This window comes from Brachycentrus maculatus, unplaced genomic scaffold (assembly GCF_059751285.1).
Source record: "Brachycentrus maculatus isolate JH-2025_06_01 unplaced genomic scaffold, ASM5975128v1 h1tg000264l, whole genome shotgun sequence".
NCBI classification, from domain to species: Eukaryota; Metazoa; Arthropoda; class Insecta; order Trichoptera; family Brachycentridae; genus Brachycentrus; species Brachycentrus maculatus.
The window spans coordinates 229,962-256,476 of record NW_028281015.1 but is presented as its reverse complement, the minus strand read 5'-3'; the positions used below and the strand labels follow the sequence as shown (position 1 = coordinate 256,476).

Sequence of the window (26,515 nt, the reverse complement as noted above, 5' to 3'; positions counted from 1 at the left end):
AATTTGTACCAGAAGATGAAAACAATTGTCGTTTTCGAAACTAGTCGTAAATAAAAATAAAACTCAATTAAGTGGATTATTCAAGTGTTTATTTTAATAAAATAATCATGTCTTTCCACAAAGTTAATGCCGAATCAATAAATAATACTGCTTTTTTCCGTTTTCTCCTCCAATGTACCTTTTATTCCTCCTTCATTTTCTTTCCAAATACAAAAGTATTAACAATAAATAAATTAATAAATGAAGTACTAACCAATTGTTTTGAAATTTTGACACAAGGAAGCATTAAAGTATATAAGTTTTTTGACTAATAACAGAGTGAAAGTAAAAGCAATACACATAAAACAACTTGATCATAGCAGGCAGCGTGCTTTTCGAAAGCTGATAAAATATTGTCTACCCACAGCATTAAGTAATTAAACAAATTATAAATAAAAATAAACCCCCGTGTGCTATACTCAATATAGGAGTTTACAATTTTTGCAATTTTTTTCAATTATCATTGTGTCATCTGATTACAAAAATTAATTTTAATTACCGGTCCCATATTTATAAAATATAAATGTAAAATATAAACGAAACAGTCTTCAATGTGGAAATAAATCTATTTTTCTTTTTCTCCGTCTTACTCCTCATTACTGAAAGTTGTGACCCTTGTGGAAGCAATGACTCTTCTCCAGTTATCCCTTGACTCCGCTGCACGTAGCGCTCCAACCTCCAGGTGCCTGCTGCTGCCTTAACATGATTGGTCCATAGTGTGGGGGATCTACTTTTCCCTCTCTTCCCCTCCAGGCTACCGATCACAACCATTCGTTCCAGGCTATCCTCATTGCTTTGCGCAACGTGTCCAAAGAACTGAAGAATCCTTCTTGTACAAACAATGGTCAGATCCAAGCCATCCAACTGTAGTTTCTGGCGAATGGACTTGTTGGTGCGTCTAGCTGTCCATGGAATCCTCTAACATCACATTTCAAAAGCGTCAATGTATCTTTTTATATTTGAAAAAAGTAAATCAAACAGATGTGTATCAAAAAATTGTTTTATTTACATACATTTGGGCATCCAAACAAAATTTTACAACTTGGTAATGAAAATAATTCAGGAAAATTTAATACATAAGCAATGTGGAAATGGGTGATAACTTTAGTTTCAATTCTTTACTTAAGCAATAACCTACAATTACTATTTTTAAGTCTCATCCGGAATTATAAGCGATCCTCATTTATAATGTACATATTATATGATAGATTATCCCCTGTATTACCTAATTCATTTGATGTGCATTTTACATTTATTTTGCATTTCTTAAGATACAAATAAGTCATTTTTAAAACAAAATTATAACACACATTCAAGTTAGCTATGTAAATTTTTAATTGTTTATTCAAGTAAGTTATTACATTTCTATTTTTACTTTAAATGTGTTTTATTTTAGTTTTAAATGTATGTAAATGTACTTATTAATTATCATCACCAGGTCTTATTTATAAAGGTTAACCACTGGCTGACTGCACCACTAACAAATAAATATCGATTTGTCATTATTTAGATACTTTGACTAAGAAAATATATGTGGCGAATGTGAGAGGGAAAACAGAACGTGGACGACCGAAAAAGACTTGGCACGATCAGATCAATCAGAACCTAAAATCTGGCGGTGTCAAAAGTCTGCGTAATCGGAGGGCATGTATGACTAGATGTATGGATGTGAAGGAGGCGAGGAGTGTATGTCAGGACAGAAGAGTGTGGCGTTCCATCCTCTCTGCCTACCCCTGCGGGGAAACGGCGTGATGGTAGTAGTAGTAGTAGTAGTAGTAGATACTTCGTAATGAATAATAAAGATGAGAATATCCTATTGCAGGAAATTCCAATTCTTCAAATCATAGACTGTGTATATCTGTGATACGTAGTATACTATCATGCACAGCAGACACATTTGTGTACTGTCACAGAAAAGTATCAATCACGGTCAGAGAGCTAAGTTTTTACCAATTTTCGCATTAAACAAAGGAAGGAAAATATACAAGAAGATATTTCCTAATTTTCTGTATTCACTATACATAATTTATACATTTTAGAAATGTGAGCAGTTTTTGTTATATACGTACCTTCCTGTATAACCTTTAGAGTGCTGAGAATGTATCGACTCTGGTATACTTTGCTTAAAACGCAGTTGTCAATGTATCCATGATAACGCCAGTGTATTATGTTGGTCAAGCTGGGAGATTGTGTCACAGCGTGTGCATTTCTTAAATTCTGATTCGTTAATAATATTCAGGTTAGGAGTCGTAACCATCGGCGGGTATGTATGAGGAGATGCATGAACGTGGAAGAGGCGAAGAATGTTTGCAAGGACAGAGTGGTGTGGCGCTCTATTCTCTCTGCCTACCCCTGCGATAGAGTACTTTAACAGATTTGCGGATAGAGTACTTTAGGATAGAGTAGGGGCCGTCGATTTCATTCGATACAGATAATGCATGTGAACATATTTTTAGGAACGCATAAAGAAATTATACCTACATAGGTTAAGCGCTTTAGGTAAGCATATTCAAATCTATCAAACAGGTCACATTTTAATATAATTTTAATTTGTAATAAAAACCTATCCAAATGTCAAAATGATGTAAGAAAACTGTCATGATGTGAAAGTAGTTTTACGCATATGTATTTCTGTTCCCGTTCTCATTTTTGCTCCCATTTTTTACAGAAACTAAAACGGGCATGCACACAATAACTCTTGTATATTTTATTACAATCGCTTGTATAGTAAACGAGTCTATACAGGACTATACATTCATGGAATTTTAAATATATTGATCTTTCTGGACTGTAGTCCTGGTACCAGAAACATAGGACCCACGTAATTAACATTCAGTATTACACCATGATGATGCAGAGCCCTATGCGCCACAGTCTGCGGATGAGGGCGAGAAGAAGAAAAACAAGACAAATAAACTAAATGAATGTTCCGGATAAGACTTAAATCATTCTTTATTTACAATAATATATTATAATACAATAACAGGCGAATATTTGGAATATTACAGAATTTGGTTCATTGTCTTGGTTTGATAAATTTTAAAGCAAATCATCTCTCCACCCTTAAATTATTATACACATTAGTAGTTTGTAGGTAGAACATCACAACCGATAGTACGAGGAAGTCATACTATTTATAAAGAGAAATAATAATATTACTTGGTTTACACGCTGAAACGGAGATGCTGATATGTTTGATGCAGTTTTTCTTGGGGACCAATCGATGATACTCACTGTGCTGCCGACATCTGTTAACATAAAGAATAGAATTAAAATATAACTACAACATTTTGAGTGTGTCCAAATACTTGTTCACAAAATCTGGATTATCTCCAATTATAGGAGTTATTTTAATATTATTTTTGACATCTCATCAAAGATGAAGAAGAATATGGAAGTCTGGAAATTCACGGGGCTGACGACCATCATGGGTAACCATCGTCAATAATGGGTAGAATTGGTGAACGTTACACGTGTGTAAAGTGATCACTTAAACCAGCCTATGATGGTCGTCAGCCCCGTAAATGCCCAGACTTCCATATTCTTCTTCATCTTTGATGAGATGTCAAAAATAAAATATAACTAACTAACTAACCATTGCCGCACCACTCCATATTTGCAAACATTCTTCACCTCTTCGACATTTGTGTATCTCCTCATCTCCTCTCTTGCTTTCAAGTATCTGACATACTCAATTAAGTTTCTCTTTGCTGCTATTTCCAATAACATGAGCATCATAAATTTATTTTACCGTTCATTCCTCACTTATTAGTTCCACATTGGATATGTGAAAAAAATCAGTCAGGACATAACGACAATCTCAACACGCCGTTCTTAATTTTATCGAAAATAATTATCTTCTTCTTGCATTCTTTCCTTATATCGGTAGTGTAAAGGCAAAGGGGTATATCTGTCTCAGAACAAATTTTACAGGAGAGTAAAAACAAACTTGTAAAATTAAATAACTGATTTGTTTTATACATTTTTATATGTACATATCTTAATAAAACTAAATAAGTATTGCAACTACAGCTTTATCCTTTGGCCAGATTATGGAATACACTATTTTAGACATTTTGTGGAACAAACTTAGAAAATGAAAAATTTGACAGATATACCCCCTTGCCATTACACTACCGATATGTATTACCATTCGAACGTCTATCATACATCAATTTGTAGCACATTTCTGTGAAAGATTGCATTTTGAATGCATTCAGTCTACTTTTATCGTTCTTTTACCAACTCTATGCTTCATTTCCATGCATTAGGCTTCCATACTTTTAGGGTACGTTATATATTATGTTTCCTAGAAGCTAAAGATAACAACTGAATATGCTTTTCTACTTTTATTTACTGACCAGCAAGATTAATGTCGAAAAAACTATTAATTTATTTTCATTTCAAACCCTTATCCGCACCCGATGGTGCATAGAGCACTGCATCATATAAACGCAGTGTTATCTTGATCGTAAACATATGAAGGAAAGGTGATTAGCCCTCCGCTTTAGGTACCAGTCCAGGGTAATATTGAATAAATATTAGAGTAAAAAAATCACTTATATCATTCATTTATTAAAAAAAAAACTATCTACCACGCCGCTTCCCCGCAGGTGTGAGAAAAGAATGTCACACCAATTTGTCATTGCAAACAATCCTCACCTCTTTCACATTCATGCATCTCCTCATACATTATTGATTATTCCGACTCCATATATTCCATATGATTGGGTAATTTAACATATAGTATAAATTGAAATAATATAAGTTCAAGTCGAAAAAAATAAATGCAGGTAAATACAGTGTGTAGTATTACTATTGTAATAGTAGTATTAAATTAATTAAATGCACGCCTGCCATCTGTGATTTCAAGATGAAACTATTTCAAATATTACGGTATTTGATGACCTATTGAATATTTTCAACGACATTAGTTTGGAAACAAACCTTTTATCTTTTTTGTAGTCCGAAATGTCGTCAAATTTCTATAGTCAGGAACCATTGTCGGCTTATTTACAATGGTGTTATGTCTGCTCTTCACTTTTTTACTCACTAGAAAGATAATGAAAACAATGTTAGTTTCATGTTAGCGCGCTTGGCTGCCGCGCTGGAGGTCCCTGATTAGATTCCCAGGAGGATCAAAATAGATTTTTTAATCGAATATAAATTAAATTAAATTAAATTTAACATGTTTGTACTCAAAGGCATTTGATTATATTGAAAAACATGTAAACGTAACAATATAATAAAATAAAACCTCTAGTGACGGTTGTCGTTGGTAGTGTCGTTGTCGTTGTGGTAGTTGTTGTTGTAACGATGATACCTGTAGTAAAAAATGTTATTAAAATATAATAAAAAAAACCTTTTTTTTTTACATAAGTATGTGTTGTCATCAGGGGGCAACACTTATTTGATAAAATGAGAAATACATACCATAAAGTTTGATTGATCCGTCTGTATCGCCGAGTGAATTCTTTGATATACATTTGTACATTCCCAAGTCGCTTTGATTCACTTCATTTATTTCTAATTTCATCACTAATTTATATCCATTTTCCACCACAGATGTTTGATATTTATCACCTGAAAATGAAATATTAAATCTTTATCTATTTCAAACATTTTCAACCAATACAATTTCATTAATTCTAAAAAGTAAAATCTATCCATTTTTAATTAATGTTATACTTAGTAAATGCCACTATTTCTTAAAATCTACCGTGACACGTGTTTCGATGCATTCCGCATCGTTTGTTTGAAAATGATGCGGAATTCATCGAAACACGTGTCACAGTAGTTTTAAGAAATAGTGGTATTTACTAAGTAAAACATTAATAAAAAATCAATACAATTACCCACAATTGGCACCCGAGGAGCTGGACTGATTACATTGTCTTCGTGTAATTAACGATCAAGATAACGCTACATCGATGCGATATAGTGCCCTAAGCGCTTTTGTGTGTGGTAAGAAATTCAATCGAGAAAAATGATTGATTGAAATTTGGGAAATTCTAATTATAATTCATTTGTACACATTATAACTGTAGGTACTTTCAATTTGTCTATTAATACTGTCGCCAATCTATTTAATCACAATAATATTGTAATGATTGATTTTGCGCTCTAAGTCAGAAATGAAGATTCTAAGGAGCATATCTGGCAAGAGTCTACGAGATAGAATAAGGAACACCACGATAAGAGAAATACGCGAGGTCGAAGATGTCGTTAGGTGAAAAAGACAATAAAAGACAATGGTATGCGTATGTGAGGTGAATGGAATCATCCAGACTCCTCCACATCCCACTGCACGGCCAACCCCAAGGTCGATGACTCCTGAGAATCGACGTCGTAGGAGACTAATCCCCCTTTAAAAAAGGCCCACAAGGCCTACACCAACAACAAGAAGAAGAAAATTTAGAATTAACTTTTTAAAATAACATCATAATTTACTACTACTACTACTACCATCACGCCGTTTCCCCGCAGGGGTAGGCAGAGAGGATGGAACGCCACTCTCTTCTGTCCTGACATACACTCCTAGTCTCCTTCACATCCATACATCTAGTCATACATGCCCTCCGATTACGCAGACTTTTGACACCGCCAGATTTTAGGTTCTGATTGATCTGATCGTGCCAAGTCTTTTTCGGTCGTCCACGTTCTGTTTTCCCTCTCACATTCGCCACATATATTTTTTTAGTCATTCTCTCGCTATCCATTCGCTCCACATGTCCATACCACCGCAAAGAGCATCATAATTTATATATATATATAAATTAAACACTTATATAATATACCACTTTTGATTTTATTAATATACACACGACTGCAAATGTTCTCGAAACTAGTTGTGTTTACATTAAGAAACTCAAAAGTGTTCTTATACAAGTATTTTATTTTTATATTTATATAAGAAAAGAAAAAAACGATTCGGATACGTTCGTCCTTATTTTAGATGTCCTATTTTCGAGTGACGTTATACTATGGGTTAATGGAAGGGTTTAGCATTTGAACCCATTGTTGCTCGTACTCACTATTTGCAATAACCTCTCCCTTTTCTCTCGCCCAGTAGTTGATGGACCTCGGGGATGCTTCAGAATGACACTCCAGGGAAACGGAGTGCCCAAAGATGGCACCAACTAGCTGGTTTTGTATCCAAATCATGGGAGGAACTGAAATTAAATTATTTATAAAATACATTTTCAATAATATACTCTCCGATCTATAAGCGGAAACACGTGCGAGAACGCGTAAGAAACTATGATATCCGCAGCATGTGTATGTATGTAGTATATACTGTTTGTATGAAACACAAACAAACACACATGTAGGTAAGTTACTTCCCGATTTAAGAAGCATAATTTCCAGGGATGCAAAGATTAATAAAGGCATAGAAAGGAAAGCAAATGCTGGGAACACAGTGAATGGTGCACTGAAATTAGTTAAGGCTAATCAAAACCTTTCAGCGAAAGCTAAACTGACTGTGCATAATGGAGTCCTGGTTCTAGATATAATGTAAGTGAAGCATGAAGTTGGCCAAAGAAGGATGAAACTAGACTGAATGCAGTAGAAATGCAATCTTTCAGACGAATATGCGGTAAAACAATGTATGATAGAATGGTAATGTAAGGAAATAATGCAAGGAAATAATTAAGAGAGGTGTGTTAAGATGGTTTAGACACGTGGAACGAATGAGTGAGGAAAGAACGGTTAAACGAATTTATGAGGCAAATATTGTTGGAAATATGAGCAGAGGAAATCTCGAGATAATCATATTTAGTATGATCAAGTATTTCAAACAGTTGAAAGTGGTCAGGTAAGGATTAGAAATAAACGTATTAAGCGCTTCGGCTTAACACAGGCTATGCCTCAGGAGCCAAAATGCATATAAATTATATGTACCTACATGTATATTTGTGAAATAAATATGTAATTTTTTAAAAATCTTTTGAATTTTGAAAACAATGTTAATTTACTAACTTAGACACAAACTGGTAATCAATTTGCCTTTTGCGATAAATCGATTAAAAGAATGCCAAATTATCGATTATCGAACGGAGTTTGTGTCTAAAGTTATCATCAGTAGGTAATGTCGCCGAACAAACTTTGCCATAACAAACCCAACCATTTACATTCCATACACGGTTATATCATTAAGGCATGTTCGACGACAGTTAGAAGGGATAATCACATACACAAATATACCCTTAAGGACATAAGCCCTCGAATATTTTCAATTTTGTTACATCATGCCATTAAAATCTCAATTTCCCAAATTTCCCCAAAAGTGCGTACTCGCTAAGTACACAGCTTGAGTTTAAAAATAAAATTAAGAAATACTATGATACCGTTTTAATTGCTTTAAAATTAATTATTATTTACGAGGATAACACGATTGTGGGTGTTTCGATTAATTCTAGCTTTCCCTTTTATCCGTTAATTTTCTAAAGGGTTATACGAAAATTGCGGTCGGTCCTTTTGGCGACCGCAAAAATAAAACAGACCACCGTAATATTTTGAATAAGACCTACATTTCGCATCCAATGGCCAACATATTGTCTATTTCGGTGTTGAAATTTCAAATATTAATCGTAAAAATATGTATAGGATGGTAAAAATATAAATATTTCACTTAATAATTCATTTGTAATTTTTGTTTAACTTGGTAAATACCACTATTAAAAAAAAATCTATTGTGACACGTGTTTTGATGTTTACATATCGCTCACTCCTTTCAAGAACGTCATAAATAAAAAAACTTGATTTTTTAGGAGAATGTTTTAAAGTTTAAAAATATAAAACAATGTTTTAAAAAATAAATATCAAACCACTTATTGAACTTTTTACCGTGCAAAAGATCCTTTTAGGTTAAATCTGAAGGTTTTTTTTCTCCATTTGAAAAATATTAAGTTTATTTAAAAATAATTAACAATACCTTTTCTTCAAAATGCAAAAACAACACTTTGTGCCCTGTAGCGGGTAAATATTAAGTTAAAAATATGCCGCTTTTGCTAGGATATAGTAAATTTTATGGACATTCCGAAAACATGCACCACTGAAAATTGACGATTTTTTATTTAAAACGTTCTTGAAAGGAGTGAGCGATTTGTGTACTTGGACGTTGAAGGATGAAGAGGCGGTAGGAGCTGTTTCTTATTTTAATGTTATAATTTATTTTATATAAGTGTGAACATAGACAATAGGGTGGAGGTTTTAGTTATTGTCATATTGTTATTTCCGGGTTTATTATAATTTATATTTTTATGAATTTTTATTGTTTGAAAATGCTACGGTTTATGGCTTTTCGTTTTAACAATTTTTAAAATTATATTATAACAAGAATAACGTAGAAATTATACATATTATAAATCACATATTATAGATCATACATATTATGTGTGATCATTATCTATTACATGGTTAGCGAACTCTGAACAATTCATTTTTCTTAAACCTTATTCATGTTTTTACATTTTAACACCTCAATATAGATGCAAAAGAATATAAAAAGTCTGGGTTTATTACCTGTCATAGGCTGATTAAGTGATTACTTTACACACAAAAATTAAGAATAGCAAGTGCGTCAGTCATCAAGCTGGAAGGCCTGTGCGGCGCGCTGTCACAGTCTGTACGCGCAATGTGTACTGAAGTTTTCAGATAAGATTTTCAATACTACTTTTAATCAATTTGATTTGTAAGGTGTCCAGTTTGAATTATTTTTTGACATCTCATCAAAGATGAAGAAGAATATGGAAGTCTGGGCATTTACGGGGCTGACGACCGTCATAGGCTGGTTTAAGTGATCACTTTACACACGTGTAACATTCACCAATTCTACCCATTATTGACAACCACACTACTCAAATTCTTGGAAGTTCTGTATAATTGAACCAATTGGGAAACCTTGTTCTTGAATCACTAGAACTTCACTAGAGACATCTATTGGTGAGATGTAAAGAAGCTTTTTATTAAGCAGAAACTCTTATATTAGTATGTGAGGTCCGAATCCTGGATTATAATCACACACATGAGAAACGCCAGAAAATACCATTTTCATTTTTATTATTTAAGCTTATATTTGTCCAGTTCGGTTTATAAAACATCCGATTCGAAGTGAAAAATCTGCAACTTACATATATTTTTGTATAGATTTTATTATCCTCTGAGTTGTACTTTATTCACGGACGGCTTATGATTTTGTATTGGTACTTCTTCTTTGAAAGTAATGAAGGACTTTAGGGTCCTTAATTGGTACACGGAAATTACTCTAAACTTAAATTATTCTCATACTTTAAGTTTAGTTTCGTCTTATTAGGAATACACAGGGGAATTTGCAAAAATGACCCTAGACATTTAAATTCTCAGCCGGCATTGACTAAGGCATTAATTAAAGCGATTATTTTAAGGGATTTAGGACTGATGAAAACGGAACTTAAGATCTGAGATGATAATGTTCCTTACTATAATTTGAATAATGTTTTGAACTGATATTATTATAAAATAAGTTTGAAGAAGGTATTTCAGAATATTTTGTGTGTCCAAATCTTTATATGAAAACAGCTGTCAAACATATATGTCGCCGATGAAGTTTGTATTGAAAATATGAAGTGATTTTTAGACTTTAAACATACTACAAACATAGAAGTCACCGAAATTTACGTTGTTTAATTTTAAATCATGGATAAAATTGTGAATATATAATAGCGCAATGAATAAAGTAATACTTAACCCAGCCAATAACAGATCCGAGGCCATGTAAATGTTCAGATTTATATATTACATCTCAATTAAATTTTTTCAACTATATAACATAAATCTACTTTGTTTTTAACCATTTTTTATTGGTACTTTTTTTCTCCAACCGGTTTCATCAAGAACCTTGTCATCATGAGGGTTAAACATGTACATGCTTAACCCTGATGATGACAAGGTTCTTGTCGAAACCCGTTGGAGAAAAAAGTACCAAAAAAGAGGTTAACTTTATACAAAGTTGTTATATTTTATAAAGTTTATAAAATTTGTCACAAAGTATCTACGAAAAACAAATTTTTAAAAATCGTTTTTCTAATACATTTTGTTCATTTACTTATCATTTTCTTTGACGTACGTGTTTGTTTATAAAAGATCATTTTGTTAGTAAAATAATGAAATAAATACAACTATCTTACTAACAAATTAACCATCACGCCGCTTCTCCACAAGTGTAGGCAGAGAAAATAGAACACCACACCAATCTGTCTTTGCAGACAATATTCGCCTATTCAACATTTATGCATCTCCTCATACGTGCCCCCCGAATATTTTTATTCCTGACCTGACCACTTTCGAGTATTTGAACTGCTTAAATATTTCATATATGTAAACAATAATAAATATTTCTTTTACCATTTCATTTTTTAAAGTAATTATGAAAACAGATTTTGATAGTATTTATTATTATTATAGTATTTTTAAAAATCATCCTGTAAATTCATCGTTCATTTTTATTGAATACACGATATCCACGTGGAAATACGCATGCCTCAATTTATTTGTAATGGATATGAGCTACACGTGTTATTTTGTTGAATTTTTAGCCAGTAGCCGGATTTTTTTGTTGTTATTTTAACGATATGACGATATTGCTATTTTAATTCGAAAGTATATTTTTTTTTGCATTTTTGATGAATATTTTTATTTACCATTTTTTTTTCTACTTTAATAGCCACAAAAACAAGATAATATATTTAAAAACATTAAGTAACATATTACTGAAAAAAATATTTTAAAAACAAATAAATATTTTTCTGTATAATTGGTTTACTGACCGGTAAAAAAATTATCGTGAAAAAAAAAGCTATGTGTCGGCTAATATAATTTTTAGTAATTTATAAATTATGAATAAATGTATGGTTAAAGCAAATTTATTTATGTAATTAATTTATTTATTGGAAAACCAGAATATTCACAAAAATAACAAAATATAATAAAAAATATACATATTTTGGATTTTGAATAAAGCTTTGTTTCTGGTCTGTGCCCCCGGAACTCAGGACTAAAATTGATGAGTGATAAAAGCTCTGGGCAATCTACATAATTATTAAAAAAAATATATAAGGGAAAATTGAAAATGAAAGTCTCGCAGCAAAAGTTAAACAGGGAGTACACAATGGAGTCCTGATACCAACCCTATTGTATGGAAGTAGAACATGGAAAGAAGGAATATCGAGGAAAACTTGGCATGATCAAGTATGTCAAATACATAATAGCGGTCTGGTCAGTAGTCGAAATAATCGGCGGGTATGTATAAGGAGATTTATGTATGTGGAAAAAGCGAAGAACGTTTGCAAAGACAGAGTGGTTTGGCGTTCTATTCTCTCTGCCTACCCCTGCGAGAAAATTAGTTGAAATTTTGATTTTTTTTTTTAAATTGTTATTTTCGTGTTTGAAGAATTACTGCTACATTTATGTTAGAGATTTGTTCTCGAGTAGGATAATGATAAAAAAATTGATACTTACAGTTGATGTTTAGGGTGACCCTTTTGCTAACTGATGGTGGAACTCCGTTGGAGGCGATGCAGAGGTATGCGCCCGCGTGGAGGCGACTTGTCTTCGCTATGGTCAGTTGCCCTCCCTCGAACCAAAGTGCTGAAAGTTGAATAAAATACAAATTTTGTATAAAGACCAGACTGAATTTCAGGCAAATGCACCATTGGGTATGAATGTTTTTCAGCAATAAAAGAGAAAAAATTGTTTGATAATATCTTAATAAGACAAAATGCGTCACGCGTTATCATATACCATATTTCGTAGTCATACAAGAGAAAGTGACCAAGTGCATTGTTTTACAAAAACGTGATCATTGACTGTTTGATTTCTTACTAGCTTAATATTGCCCTTAAAAAATCCCTAAGGATTTTAAACCTGGAAGTATAATATATTGACTTAGTAAAAATGATTAACTGCATTGATGTTCATTTTCTTGCCAAGCAAAAGTGACTTAAATGGTCCTCCTGAACATTTTACGTTTTGGTAGTTGGTCACTTTATCCTGTACGACTACGATATGTAAATAAAGTAGAATTTAATCCAATAACCGTGTTTAATTTTAGATAAATTCCTAACAATTCAAAATGGAATTTCACCAACTGTCTGCAGTAACAATAAATAAGAAAAACGGTTTTATTTAAATCGTTACATTAAGGCTTAGATCTGAGGCTTATCTCAAGCGCTCAAATCAGAATGCATTCAGCCACGCTTAGGGCTGGTCGTGTGCTCACGCTCATTTAAAAAAATGTGAATTCGATATTTTTTGTTTTTCAGAATATATGGAATTTTTTTTTATATATTCTTAACCCCCTTACCTTTTAATAAGTCTTTTCTTTTTAATACCATAAAATTATTTCGAAGAAAAACTTATTTTTTTAATGCAAAAACGATGTTATAAGAAAAAAATAATTTACGTAAAATGTTACCCGGATTTAGAGAAAATAAAGTTACGATTTAACAAATACTTGACCTTAAGTTTTAATAACAACTATTATTCATATTTTTATAACACTTGAATAATCCACTTAATTGAGTTTTATTTTTATTTACGATATATTAATAATATACTGTTTCAAAATACGTCACCATTATTATCAATGTTTCCTTTTTCAAAAAATGTTGTTCCTTAACCCCCCTACCTATATTTATTAACCTATATATTTGCCTACATATGTTTTTATTCGTTAGTTTTAATTTGTACCAGAAGATGAAAACAATTTTCGTTTTCGAAACTAGTCGTAAATAAAAATAAAACTCAATTAAGTAGATTATTCAAGTGTTATAAAAATAAAAATAAATATGTCATTCCACAAAGTTGATGCCGAATCAATAAATAATATTACTATCATTCAGATCTATGTAAAAAAAATTATTGCATTAATAAATAAAAATGAAAAAAATAAAGTTTACGGAAAATCGATTTGTTTTGTTTAAATTAATTGCAGAGAAAGGAACTGTAATATTTTTCTTCATTGCGATAGAATTACAATAAAACTAGTTATATAAAAACGTCATAAAGTGTCATGGAATTGGTGTTAAAACAAGGAGTAAAACGTAATAGTTTCAGTAGTGGATTTTCGATACACGAACTCGTTACTAGAGTCGAGTTTTCCAATTTCGATTAGGTACCCAATCGTTCTATCGAATAGTAACTTTATTTTTAAAAGTGGGTGAACAGCGGCGGGAACAGCGTTATATAGTATATTGTATTACAACTGTTCTCAAGCCCTAAAACTTTTATCACGTTTAAAACAGATTTTTGACGACTCACATTAAAAAAAATACAGTCATACGCAGATGGCGATGAATTGCCATAATTTTATTAGTTTAAAATCTTCCTTTTCAAGAGTTCTTTGTCCTTTACTGCAGGCTGTAGGCCTTTAAAATATATCCGTATAGTATAAAATAATCAAGTCTAATTAAAGGGTGCATAAAAAATTATATATCATCGTCTTCTCCGTCTTATTCCTCATTGCTGAGGGTTGTGACCCTTGCAGAAGCAATGACTCTTCTCCAGTTATCCCTTGACTGCGCTGCACGTAGCGCTCCAACCACTGAGGTGCCTGCTGCTGCCTTAATTTGATCGGTCCATCGTGTTAGGATCTTCCTCTCCCTCTCTTTCCCTCCAGACTACCGATCACAACTAGTCGTTCCAGGCTATCCTCGTTGCCACGCGCAACGTGTCCAAAGAACTGGACACGTTGCGCGTGGCAACTAAATATCATATTTCCCAATATTTAAAATAAACTGGCTAGGATCTTGCATACATTTAAAACTACAAATAAATAAATACCTTTCCCAATCCTGTCATAGATGGCTCTAGTGAGCTCACTTGTACAGTGTCACGAGATTAATGAAACATGTAAAAGTTCCAAAGTTTTTATCTAAATGTTATCAATCGAGGGTAGAATAGTAAGTGTTGATAAAGTGATCACTTAATCGGCCTATAACAGGTCATAAGCTTTGTAAATACCCAGACTTTCATAGTCTTCTTCATTGTTGTTGAGATACCAAAGATTGGGAATCGAACCCGAGACATTCAGCGTGGTAGCTTAATATATTAACCACTACGCTATGGGGGCCTATTTACTCGGTACAAATATTTTATGGCATGATAAATCGCGAATAAACAAAAATATTTTCAAAATTTCGTCAAGCACTACATAATATTATGTTCAAATGAATAAATTCGAAAAAAATACTGAGTAATGATCGACCGAGTATTTTCACGAGGGCTTCTGGGCACACAATAATAATATAAAGTACACACCATTTAGAAAATATATTATATGTACAAGAAAAGACGGGACTAAGTGGATGATTTAAGAGTCTAGCCTAAGTTTAAGGATTATCAGGATATTTTTACGTCCCATTCTATAACGGGGATAACCATAAACAAGGAACAAATAGGGAAATATGTCATATTTAGGACAAAACGAAATATTTACCGTTCTTTGGAACTGTTCACCATTATTTTTGTGGATAGCGTCTAATCACTAATTTAATAAAAAAAAATGAAAAAACTCTTTAATTGTATTTAATTGTGTTGATAATGGAAATTATAGTGTTGTAGAATAGGATAAATCGCTCACTCTTTTCAAGAACGTCATAAATCAAAAAACTTGATTTTACAGGAGAACGTTTTTAAACACTAAAAATATAATACAATGTATTAAAAATAAATATCAAGCGACTTATTGAACGTTTTACTGTGCAACAGATCTTTTAAGGTAAAACCTGAAGGTTTTTTCTCCATTTGAAAAATATTTTGTATATTTTAAAAAAATTATTAAAGAATACCTTTTCTTCAAATGCAAAAACAACACTTTCTGCCCTGTAGCGGGTAAATATTAAGTTAAAAATATGCTACTTTTGCTGGGATATAGTACATTTTCTGGGCATTACGAAAAGATGCACCACTGAAAATTGACGATATTTGATTTATGACGTTCTTGAAAGAAGTGAGCGATATGTGTCGCCTACTTTCAAAACGCACCAAATCCATGTAAGTCGATATTACAAAAAATTCAAAATTCTCCGGGTAACATTTATGTTTCAAAGATTTGTCTATCTTTAGATAAAATATTATGAACTATAAAATTTTCCAATTTTTTGGATTTTTTTCAGTATTTAAAAAAAAACACGAGACACAAACCGATGATGATGTCATCTTAATTTTTGACCTATCTCTGCTTTTTGATTAGCCGATATGGCTCAGAAGGCAAATTTCATGAATTAAGCGGAATTTGAAATACAAGCTGTTTTTAAATATTCTCTAGCAGGGTTTTAAAATATATAAATATTATAAACAATAAAACTCACAATTGACATTCCGATAGAGTATTTATTTTAAAATCTTATAAAATTGGATCTGGCTGATTTTGAAAGTACAGATATAACCTGTTATCGGTCTTTTAATGTCTTCAGTCTTTACATTATCTAACATGTTTTATTCTGTACATGGTACACAAGCAAAGAGATGTTCAGTAGTTAATTTTTAAATCTGACGTTTTTAACTTTGGAAAAATAATACTCACATTTATTTATATTTCTTTATAAATAAAAATGGATACACTAATTTATTAAAAATCTTACATCTTCGTAAGTTATTCATCAAGCGCTTTGAAATTTTCGACTTGTGTTATATTTTTCATATCTGCCTATCCTTACTACCGCAAAATATTTAAAGAATTTAATTTTAATTTTTCAAACGAGAATGGGCTATTTTACAACTCTCTCATTTTTTACTAGACGAATGATAATATTTTCAGAATGATTTCTTTATAACAATTTTACAATTATCTTTATTAATTCTGGAATCAATTCATAAAAAATATAATTTTAATTTCGCTCCAATAATGCGTGTTGTTTTTAATAAGGGCCTGTAAGGTTTGTTTAAGTAAGTAGAGGTAATAATTTCGACAGAAGAGTAAAAAGGTGCACATGAACGGTTCTGTTTCCACACAATTTGATGTGTCGAAAATGCCTTTTTAATATCCGACGCACTTTTATTATAAGTCGCATTCGAATAACTTGTTAGTAATTCTGTCTCAGAATATATTTCTACTCTTCATGTTTATCTAACGAGGGCAATTAAAAATATAGAAATATTATATTCGCAAAGTTAGGGGCCCACAGAACTTCACCTAAAGTAAAGTTTATTTTCGGCTCAGTTGTCAGTCATTTGATCAAATTCTGCTTGCATGGTGTTGTAATATCTTGCTAGTTAAATTTAATGATGAATTGAAAGTTACGTGATACATTATGCTAAGACTTATTGTACTATGTATCTCTCAAGTCTTCTCTTTGACCATTCAGATGAGGGATGATTTAACCCGCATCTTGAAATTAATCAGCTTTGCTTTATGTAATAATACAATGCCATGTAGAAATTTACAGTTCATCAATTCATATATTTAGTCAAGTGGGTAATAATTCATTTTACGTGGAGTATATTCATGACGTATCCGCCTCCGTAGTGTAATGATTAGCGCGTTTTGCTAACGTGCTGGATGTCACAGGTTCGGGACATCCAGGAGGGAAAAATAATTAAAAGTGATTTTTCATTCTTATAACTATTTTTAATTTACTTTTCACTCGGTATCACTGTTTCTTAAAATCAAAAAGATTAGTGGTATTTGCCAAGTAAAAGTTAAATTAAAAATAAATAAAGATATTACGACAAAGTGCTTCCCGAATCAATTAATGAAATAATTTTTGTTAATTCATTCGGCAATCACTTTGTGGTAATATACACATACATAAAGACATTTAAAAAAAATTGTCACAATATTTTAAAATGTGTTTTTAATGAAACTATAAAATTATGTAGACTCTAACACTCAGTGTTTGATTTTAATATTTAAAAAAAAAATAAATGAATTTCTATCATCAAAACAGCAAATCCATCAACAATTTTTTTTTGTAAAATTATCAAAATTAAATAAAAAACAACTAGGGTATAAATAAAAAAATATATAATAAAATAAAAAGGTCTTCCTAAACCAATATTATATTACAGGAGTAGAAGCGATACCGTAAATGAATTACAGCCATGAAAACAAATGAAACAAACAAACCCCTGCGATATTTTCAAGAAGAAAAAAGTTTATAACAGCATATTGTACCTTTGATAAATTAATTACGGTAATTAAATTTCGTATGTTTAATAATAAAAACAAAAAATTAAAAACAATAATATTTTGTTATGTTTTTCTTTTTTTTAAAAATATTTATCCAACAAGTAAAAATGTATTATAAGTAATAAAGAAAACGTAATTAGCAAAAAAAATATTTCCGACAAGATGATTGATTTTGTTTTAATGGGAATTTTAATGAAAACATAATCAAAGAACCTTTTTAGTTAAAAAAGGACGACAAAATCATGACTGAGAAACTTCTGAAAGATTTAAAATAAATTAGGTGCGTTAGATATTGTATATTTATCGAGAATAAATAATTAGGTAAGAACTTAATTAAGAATTTTATTTGGTAACGATGTGTCTTTGAAAACGAAATAAACAACGTGAATTTTGCTTTCGACATTAAGAAAAAACATTACCAAACAAAATTGGGATATAATTCTTTTATCACATTTCTGAAATTTTATTGACACCTCAACATACACGAAAAAGTAAATCGAAATGGAAATTTGGAATTCTGGGCTTTAACAAGGGTTGAGAACCTGTCACTGTGTGATCGTTTTATACACTTTGAAAAATTGACCATTCTAATTATGATCGACAACCACATTGCTCATAATGACAGCCACCGTGGCGTAGTTGTGTAGACGCTCGACTGCGAAACTGCCGTCGCGGGTTCAATTCCCCAGCCAATTGCGAAGTAAGTTCAAGAAAAATATTTATTATAGTAGTGTAACACTGTTCCGTGTTCCGTGTCTGTCTGCTGTGGTGGTCGAGGTTATGGGCGTCTGTGTACCGGCCAGCGCCGGGTCGGAGTCGGATCTAGCTGACTAATTGAACTAAATACTAATCCCTTTCACTGCCTGCACCGGGGTACTTCTAGAAAATTTCGTGACGGATTTAAAAACTTGTATTCATTTAGATTGACAGTGACAGGTATATTGAAAGCTTTTAAATGTAAATTCACAGTAAAATCGGAATACAATTTTATATTGTTTCACATTTTCAATAAATTTCGCAACTTAGTAAAAAAAAATTGCTTTGCAAGAGCAAATCTGTCATGCGGGCATGTCATCTGGGCATGCGGTAGGACAGCTTTCAATTATTAAAGTAGTTTTAGTAAATGTGATAAGCAACTAAAAATTGAGGCATTGAGGGATCTTAAAAAAACAGTACGTTGTATATATGCTTTAGTTGAAATGCTATCATTAACTGCATTTTAAAGTAAAACTTTGTCTGGGCCATCTGTTGTTTATTTTCTTTTTATACTAAAAATATCGATTTGGCATTAATTTTAATGATGATATTGATGATGGCATTAACATGATGTCTTTAATAGAAATAAAAATGAATCACTTTTATAAGACCGCTTTTGAGTTAATAAATGTAAATACGACTAGTTTCGAAGTGTATTTTCACCTGTTGATGAAAAGGTTTGTAATTCTCGTATCTAGTCGTATTTATCATACGTTAATGAACTTAACGTTATCCTGAACATTTTTTTCATTTTTTACATACATGATATTATGAATATTATTGAATATATTGTCTACTAAGAGACATCTGTAAATATCGATTTCAACCGTTTTTTATTATTATTTTGAATCAAAAGACCAGTTTGTTATTATTATTTTAAATCCAATTTGAAATTCAGCATTTGCGAAACAAAAAAATGACAGACTCAATATATTGTTAAATTATTTATAATATGATGTATTGTAGGTATGATCAAAACCATTAAGCACTCAGCAATTAAATGTAGGATTACAATTTTAATATTATTAATCATTTCAGAATTTATGTCCGCCTCCGTAGTGTAATGGTCAGCACGCTCGGATACCATACTGGATGTCCCGGGTTCAATTTCCAGGGGGGGTCAAGTAAATATTAGTGATTTTTTCACTGTAATAATTCAATATAACTCTGGACTGGTAACTGAAGCGGAGGGCTGATCACCTTTCCATCATGTGTTAATGATACAGATAACACTTCGTTTAGATGATGCAGTGCCCTATGCACCATAGGGTGTGGATAAGGGTTTGAATGAAGAATTTAAAAATTTGTGGTGTTTCGACGACATGCTTTGAATGGTTTTAAGATAAAAACCAAATAATCTAGTCACGTAAAAACATACGTATATTGTATCCGATACCAATAAATCTTCCTCCGAAGATGCACACAAATCGGGTAGAGAAGTTTAATTATTTAAACGAAAGCTGTCAGCATCCCCTAAAGAATGGGGACAGAATTCGCTCACCTACCCCTAATACGGAAGATGAATGCCCCAAGTTCTGAAATACAGCCACTTCGAATATGTAATTCCTTCCTATACTGCTATACAACACTTCAATATTATGGCATTTTCTTAAAAGAATGCCTCTGTGAATTATTCATATTTAGGTCCACAAGATGCTTAAATATGTACATATTTTGATACGTTTGGGATTGTAGTAAACCTTTACTTTTATATAAAAAAAAACCGTTTCACGTTCTGAAACATTTAAAAATAAATGTAACTTTTTTTTTGGTGCTTTAGGTATTCAAATTTAACAGTGAACCTGAGGATATAGGATGTAAACATAGCGATCTCCAAAATGAACCATAACGTCAAGTTAAATATGAAATTTAATAAAGGTAATATTTTATTTTCAAGAATTTATTTTGCATTAGCAGTGTCCAAGTAACATAGGATAGTGTGTAACTTGGACACTATACGGGTTTAAAACTTCGAGAGCTTATGTCTTTGCTTGTAATTTATTTTTCCTTGTCTCCATTTATAACCCCGTCATCGTAAGCCTTCTAAAAACCCAGACATTCCAAATTTTCTTCATTTTTGTTAAGATGTCGATTATATTCTTTTGAAAGTAGATCCAGCGCTTTGCAGGAGCTTGGATGAGGATCTATCCGATATCAGATCCGTGTTTATTCACAAAGAACTCTCACGAGAGATGGTATCATACATAATAATAAAAGTGAAGGACATTGATACTATAAACCAAGGTAGGACACAAAATACCGAACCCTCTTCTAGTGGAACGGATGGCCTGTTGAAGACAGCCAATATGCCGGCTTCTCCTGAGGAGTTTAACGTGGTTTCCCCCCAGCAATGAACAAATTTTGAGAAGTTCCCGATTGGCCCACACTAGATTATCCCTCCTGTTTCCAACGCAGATTAAAATAAACATGTTTATTAACTAGAATAAACGAAAGTCCTCTTTATGATCCATAAACCTTGTACATTATAAGCAAGGTAAATAATAAATGCCGCTCCAAAGGTGTTTTGTCATGGTTTAGGCATGTGGAACGAATGAGTGAAGAAAGAACAATAAAACAAATTTGCGTAAAAAAAAAACAGGAGGAGAAGAAGACCGTGGAAAAATTGACAGAAAAGCGGTCAGGTCAGGGGTCGTAATAATCGGCGGGTATATATGAAGAGATGCATGCATGTGGAAAGATGTTTGCAAAATAAATGACAAAAATTGGTGTGGCGTTCTATTTTCTCTGCCTCTCCCGGAGGGGAAGCGGCGAGATGGTATTTTAAGTTTTATGTTCTCCTTCATGGTTGAAATGTAATTATTTTAATTTTTTTAAAGTTACCATGGTAAACTGTTTTAGCTGCAATCGACGAGTCGGAGCAGAGAGTCGGTTAATTAAAGGTAGTACCAAAGTTGAAACAATAAAGTCATGACACAGTAATCTTCAGTCGAGCAGGCGGCTCTTAACCCCGTATTAGCCTCTTGAGTTTGTCCAAAGCAAAAGTTTAGCCATTTTGGTAGATCCCGGTATAAAATTAGCATAAAACTCTGCGTGCTCTTAATGAAATTTTAGTGCGTGTCGAAAGTGGAAATTTTAAAGTCATTAAGGCTAAGAAAACAATACGACAATCGCGGGAATTAGAAATTCGAGCTTCGGAATACGAAGCTTCATTCGCCCCATTATAAGGGTTAATCGATTCAATTTTCTCGGCTGCAGGATTTTATAAACTTTCCAATTGAATTCTCATACATATTTCCCGTATCCCGGCTGAATACTGGATAAGAAAATTTATTTTAAAGGCAAATTGGTTTAGGGACGGGTATTTTTTTATGATGAAATTCAATCGTGAATTTTGTGAATGTTAAGAATTAATTTGGAAGCGTAAACAAAAGAGGGATCGATATTCGTTATATTATTTCAACGAACCCCCGCTTTTTATCGGACTTCATTTAAACACGTTGAGAAAATATATGAATGGAATAATATTATTCATTGATTTGGCATTAACTTTGTGGAATAACACGATGGTTAATTTAATCTAAAACTTAAATAATTTTTGGTCATCTCAACATAGATGAAGAAAAATATGGAAGTCTGGGCATTCACAGGGCTTACGACCGTCATAGTGATCACTTTACACAGTTGTAACATTCACCAATTCTACCCATTATTGTCACCATTACACTACTCAATTTTTTTAAACTTTTTGACATATTGATCTAACTAGTAACTGATCACAGTATGTTCAAGATCACAATAGCTATCGATGGTGGAATGAGGAAAGCTGTTATTAACCAAATACTCTTTCCATTTGCGTGTGAGGTTCGAATCCTGGATTATATTCACATACTTGAGAAACGCTTGAAAACGTGATCAATAAATTTTAGATTATAATTTGGCCAGTTAATTTATTTACAACTTTTTTAGAATGTCCAAATACTTATTCATAAATCCGAGTTATTTTTAAAGGACACACTTAAAATGTTGTAAAAATAAAATTATTGTAAAATACCACTTTTTTGTATTTATTATTGTAAACTGGACTAATTTAAAAAACCTCTGTAGTCCCATAAATTATTTGTCTTAATTTATAAAAAATGTTTTTAGCATTGCTTTTTGGTCAGTCATTTTTACATCATTCGTGCATTTTGGTCCTTAAGTCGACCAAAAACGCTTGTGATTAATATTTTGCGTAGTTTTAAATGTGTGAATAGTGCTATAGTAGTGATGTGTAGTATTATGTGTATGTTGGTGTAGTGATTGTCCTGACGAAGAGACGTGAAAGTTTCGAAACCACTAGATTAAAATCTTGGTGAGTGAGTACATACTGACATTACAAATATTTTGTTATGTTTGTATTAAAAAAAAACTAAATAATGCGGTCTTATAAATACAAGAATTTAATTTTTACATTTATTTGACTTGAATAAATTTACGTGATATTACTCAAATATTAGTCATGGAATTTTCGTAATCACTAATTGAACAGTTTTCTGTTATAAAACTAAAAATCACCATTGTATAAAATTGTACAAAAAGAACCTATGATTTTTTTTGTTAAAACAGGGCTTGACAGACAATAACTAAAAGAATTTCTTTGAAATAAAGTTTGAAAGAAAGTTTTTATTTTTGCATAATTTATTTCTAAAGAATACGGTAAATTCAGTCAATAAATTGAAATATAAATTTTACACTTATTGTATCTCCTCTGAACTTCGTTCCGTCATTGTCAAATAAATATTTAAAAAAAAAATATTGTTTTGTGAACGATAATATTAATCTAGATTTCATTTTTTTTTAATAAACATCTAACACAAATCCATTATAATTATTTCTAGTTATTATATTATTTTTATCCATTATAATTATTTAAAATTCGGACCATAAGGGAGTGTAAATTTCTCAGTTAGATCATTGGCTTAAAATTTCAAACTGTCTCGTAAAAAATCCAATAATTTCACACAATCTGCCATGAGTACGGGAATGCGTTCACCATAGTCATCGCTGTTTTTCTCTATTTCCTACCTGATATTCCTCCTTCATGTTCTTTCCCACATAACGTTTATATCCTTCATTCTGAATTATTTTATTTATTTCACATAATTAAGTCCAGTTTTTAAAAAAAATGCACATAAATAAAAAGTAAAATTTCAAATTTGTTTGCATTTTTTACTGATTAGACGTTAATAAAAACCGATATCATAACATAGGTGAAGAAGAATGTGGATTTTTTTGTATTTACAGGGCTTACAACCTGTCAAAGACTGGTTTAATTTTTGCACGTATAATCAATACATATTACACACTACGAAAAATTTCGAATAACTCGTTCTTTCACATGCGAGTTTTCTGCACCATCTATGGTTTAGTTGATAAAAGCTGTTAAGTTTTTTTGTTAAGCAGAGACCTACATGAAAAGTAAGTAAGATTTTCCCGAATGATTTACAAACCAATTTAATATTATAATCATATATAATAATAATAATAATAAATCCCTTACCGCACCCCAATGGTGCATAGGGCACTGCTTCATATAAACGCAGTGTTATCTCGATCGATTACACATGAAGGAAAGGTGATCAGCCCTCCACTTCAGGTACCAGTCCAGTGTAATATTGAATAAATATTAGAGTAAAAAAATCACTTATATTTATTACACCCCCTGGGAATCGAACCCGGGACCTCCAGAACTGTAGGCGAGCATGCTGACCATTACACTACGGAGGCGGACAGATATATAATCATATATACATAAATATATATATATATATATATATATATATATATATATATATATATATATATATATATATATATATATATATATATATATATATATATATATATATATATATATATATATATATATATATATATATATATATATATATATATATATATATATATATATATATATATATATATATATATATATATATATATATATATATATATATATATATATATATATATATATATATATATATATATATATATATATATATATATATATATATATATATATATATATAATATATAAATATATAAATATATATATATATATATATATATATATATATATTTGAATATTATTATTATTCCAATTAAATGTCCATACATTTTCTGGGTAATCGTAGTACCATTACACAAAAAGGTTGACTTGTCTCGACGTATCGGGATGAATGGCACCCCTATTGCAGCTACTTGAGGGTGTATTCGAATTCTTCCAATGTCTCCATTTCGCGAGAACAAAGTACAGAGCACGGTTGATTAAGACCTCAATTCCGCCCTCGATAGAGTATTGTAAGAAATTAAGGGCGAAGTCGTTTTCATTTGTATTGCGACCGCAAACAGTACAAGATATCCGAACTAGATTGATAATTTCTATTTAAAATTTACAAGTTTACATTTAAAAATAATTGTATTGGTTTATCTTGTAACCATTGAATTATGAGCAAAATGAGAGAGAGAGAGAGAGAGAGAGAGAGAGAGAAAGAGAGTTTTCGAATTTTCTTTGTTTTTTAATTTTCAAATGTCAACGGGATACAATATGAATTTTCAATCTATGTAAATTAAAATGTGAATATATTTTGTATTTTAAAAGCATTATAAATTTTGAGGTACTGTGATATAACACTCTTCTAACTATTCATCGTTCACTTTGTGTAATACCACTTCTATAGTTACCTGATGAGGGAATGGTTATTACGAAACCGTTAGTCCAGAAGTAGAGTTTCTAAGTAGTATTACACGTAGTGAACGATGAATCCCAAGGAGGCTGTTAAAAATGTGTTGTTCAAATCAATTCAATCTTAAATATCCTAAAATCATTCACAGGATGTTTTTAAACATTGTCACAATTTATCATTCGAATACGTGCGTGTTTTCATATGTGACGTGTGTGTGTGTGTGTGTGTGTGTGTGTGTTTTTACCTACGCATGCTGTTTTGAAAGCCGGTCTTTTGACCACAATGGCAGTGCTATCTGTTGGATTTAACAGCAATACACGCATGACTAAACAGTGTTCATGAAGGTCAGCGTGATTCTTAACTGCAGATGTCACTTAAATAATGTTTTTAATTGCATTGTTCCACGTTATTTTAATAAAATTAAGATTTTTTAAAAATAATAAAAACCATCAGCCTTGGCAACCTTATAAAGCAAGTTATTTTAATAATAACAAAGGGTTTACTATTGCATTTTCTATTAATTTAATGGATGATGCAAATAACATCATTCTTAATTATTTCAAACCGCTCAAAAATTATTATAAATGAAATTTTAAAGAAACTCATGAAACTTTCAACACAGAAAGTTTAAACGCGTATTAAAATTTTACAATAAGCGCTCTGCTAATTTCAAAACAAAAAATAATAACAAACATGAAAAACTGTCCTCCTACAGAAAAATAATACTCTTTAATCCATTTACTTTATCTTATCTTCGTTAATTAAAAAGATTATTTTATTAAGATGTTTTAAATTCTTTGCCTTTGATTTTAAGCATTTAGGGTAAATTTAACGCAAAACGGTAATTAAGCTATAAATTAAA

At 31.4% G+C, this 26,515-nt stretch overlaps 1 protein-coding gene across 1 annotated transcript in view; it reads right to left on the bottom strand.

Moving 5' to 3' along the window:
- Positions 1–1,025: 1,025 nt before the first annotated feature.
- The window catches only part of LOC148305701 (lachesin-like), a 168,609-nt gene continuing 143,119 nt past the window's right edge, over positions 1,026–26,515 (bottom strand). Inside the window, exons 5-10 of the mRNA XM_088266294.1 lie at positions 12,538–12,666; positions 7,074–7,211; positions 5,473–5,622; positions 5,297–5,362; positions 4,987–5,091; positions 1,026–3,287 (exon numbers count right to left, since the gene is read on the bottom strand). Coding sequence (XP_088122420.1) covers positions 3,142–3,287; positions 4,987–5,091; positions 5,297–5,362; positions 5,473–5,622; positions 7,074–7,211; positions 12,538–12,666 — 734 coding nt within the window. The 3' untranslated portion in view covers positions 1,026–3,141. The remainder of the gene's footprint in view (positions 3,288–4,986; positions 5,092–5,296; positions 5,363–5,472; positions 5,623–7,073; positions 7,212–12,537; positions 12,667–26,515) is intronic.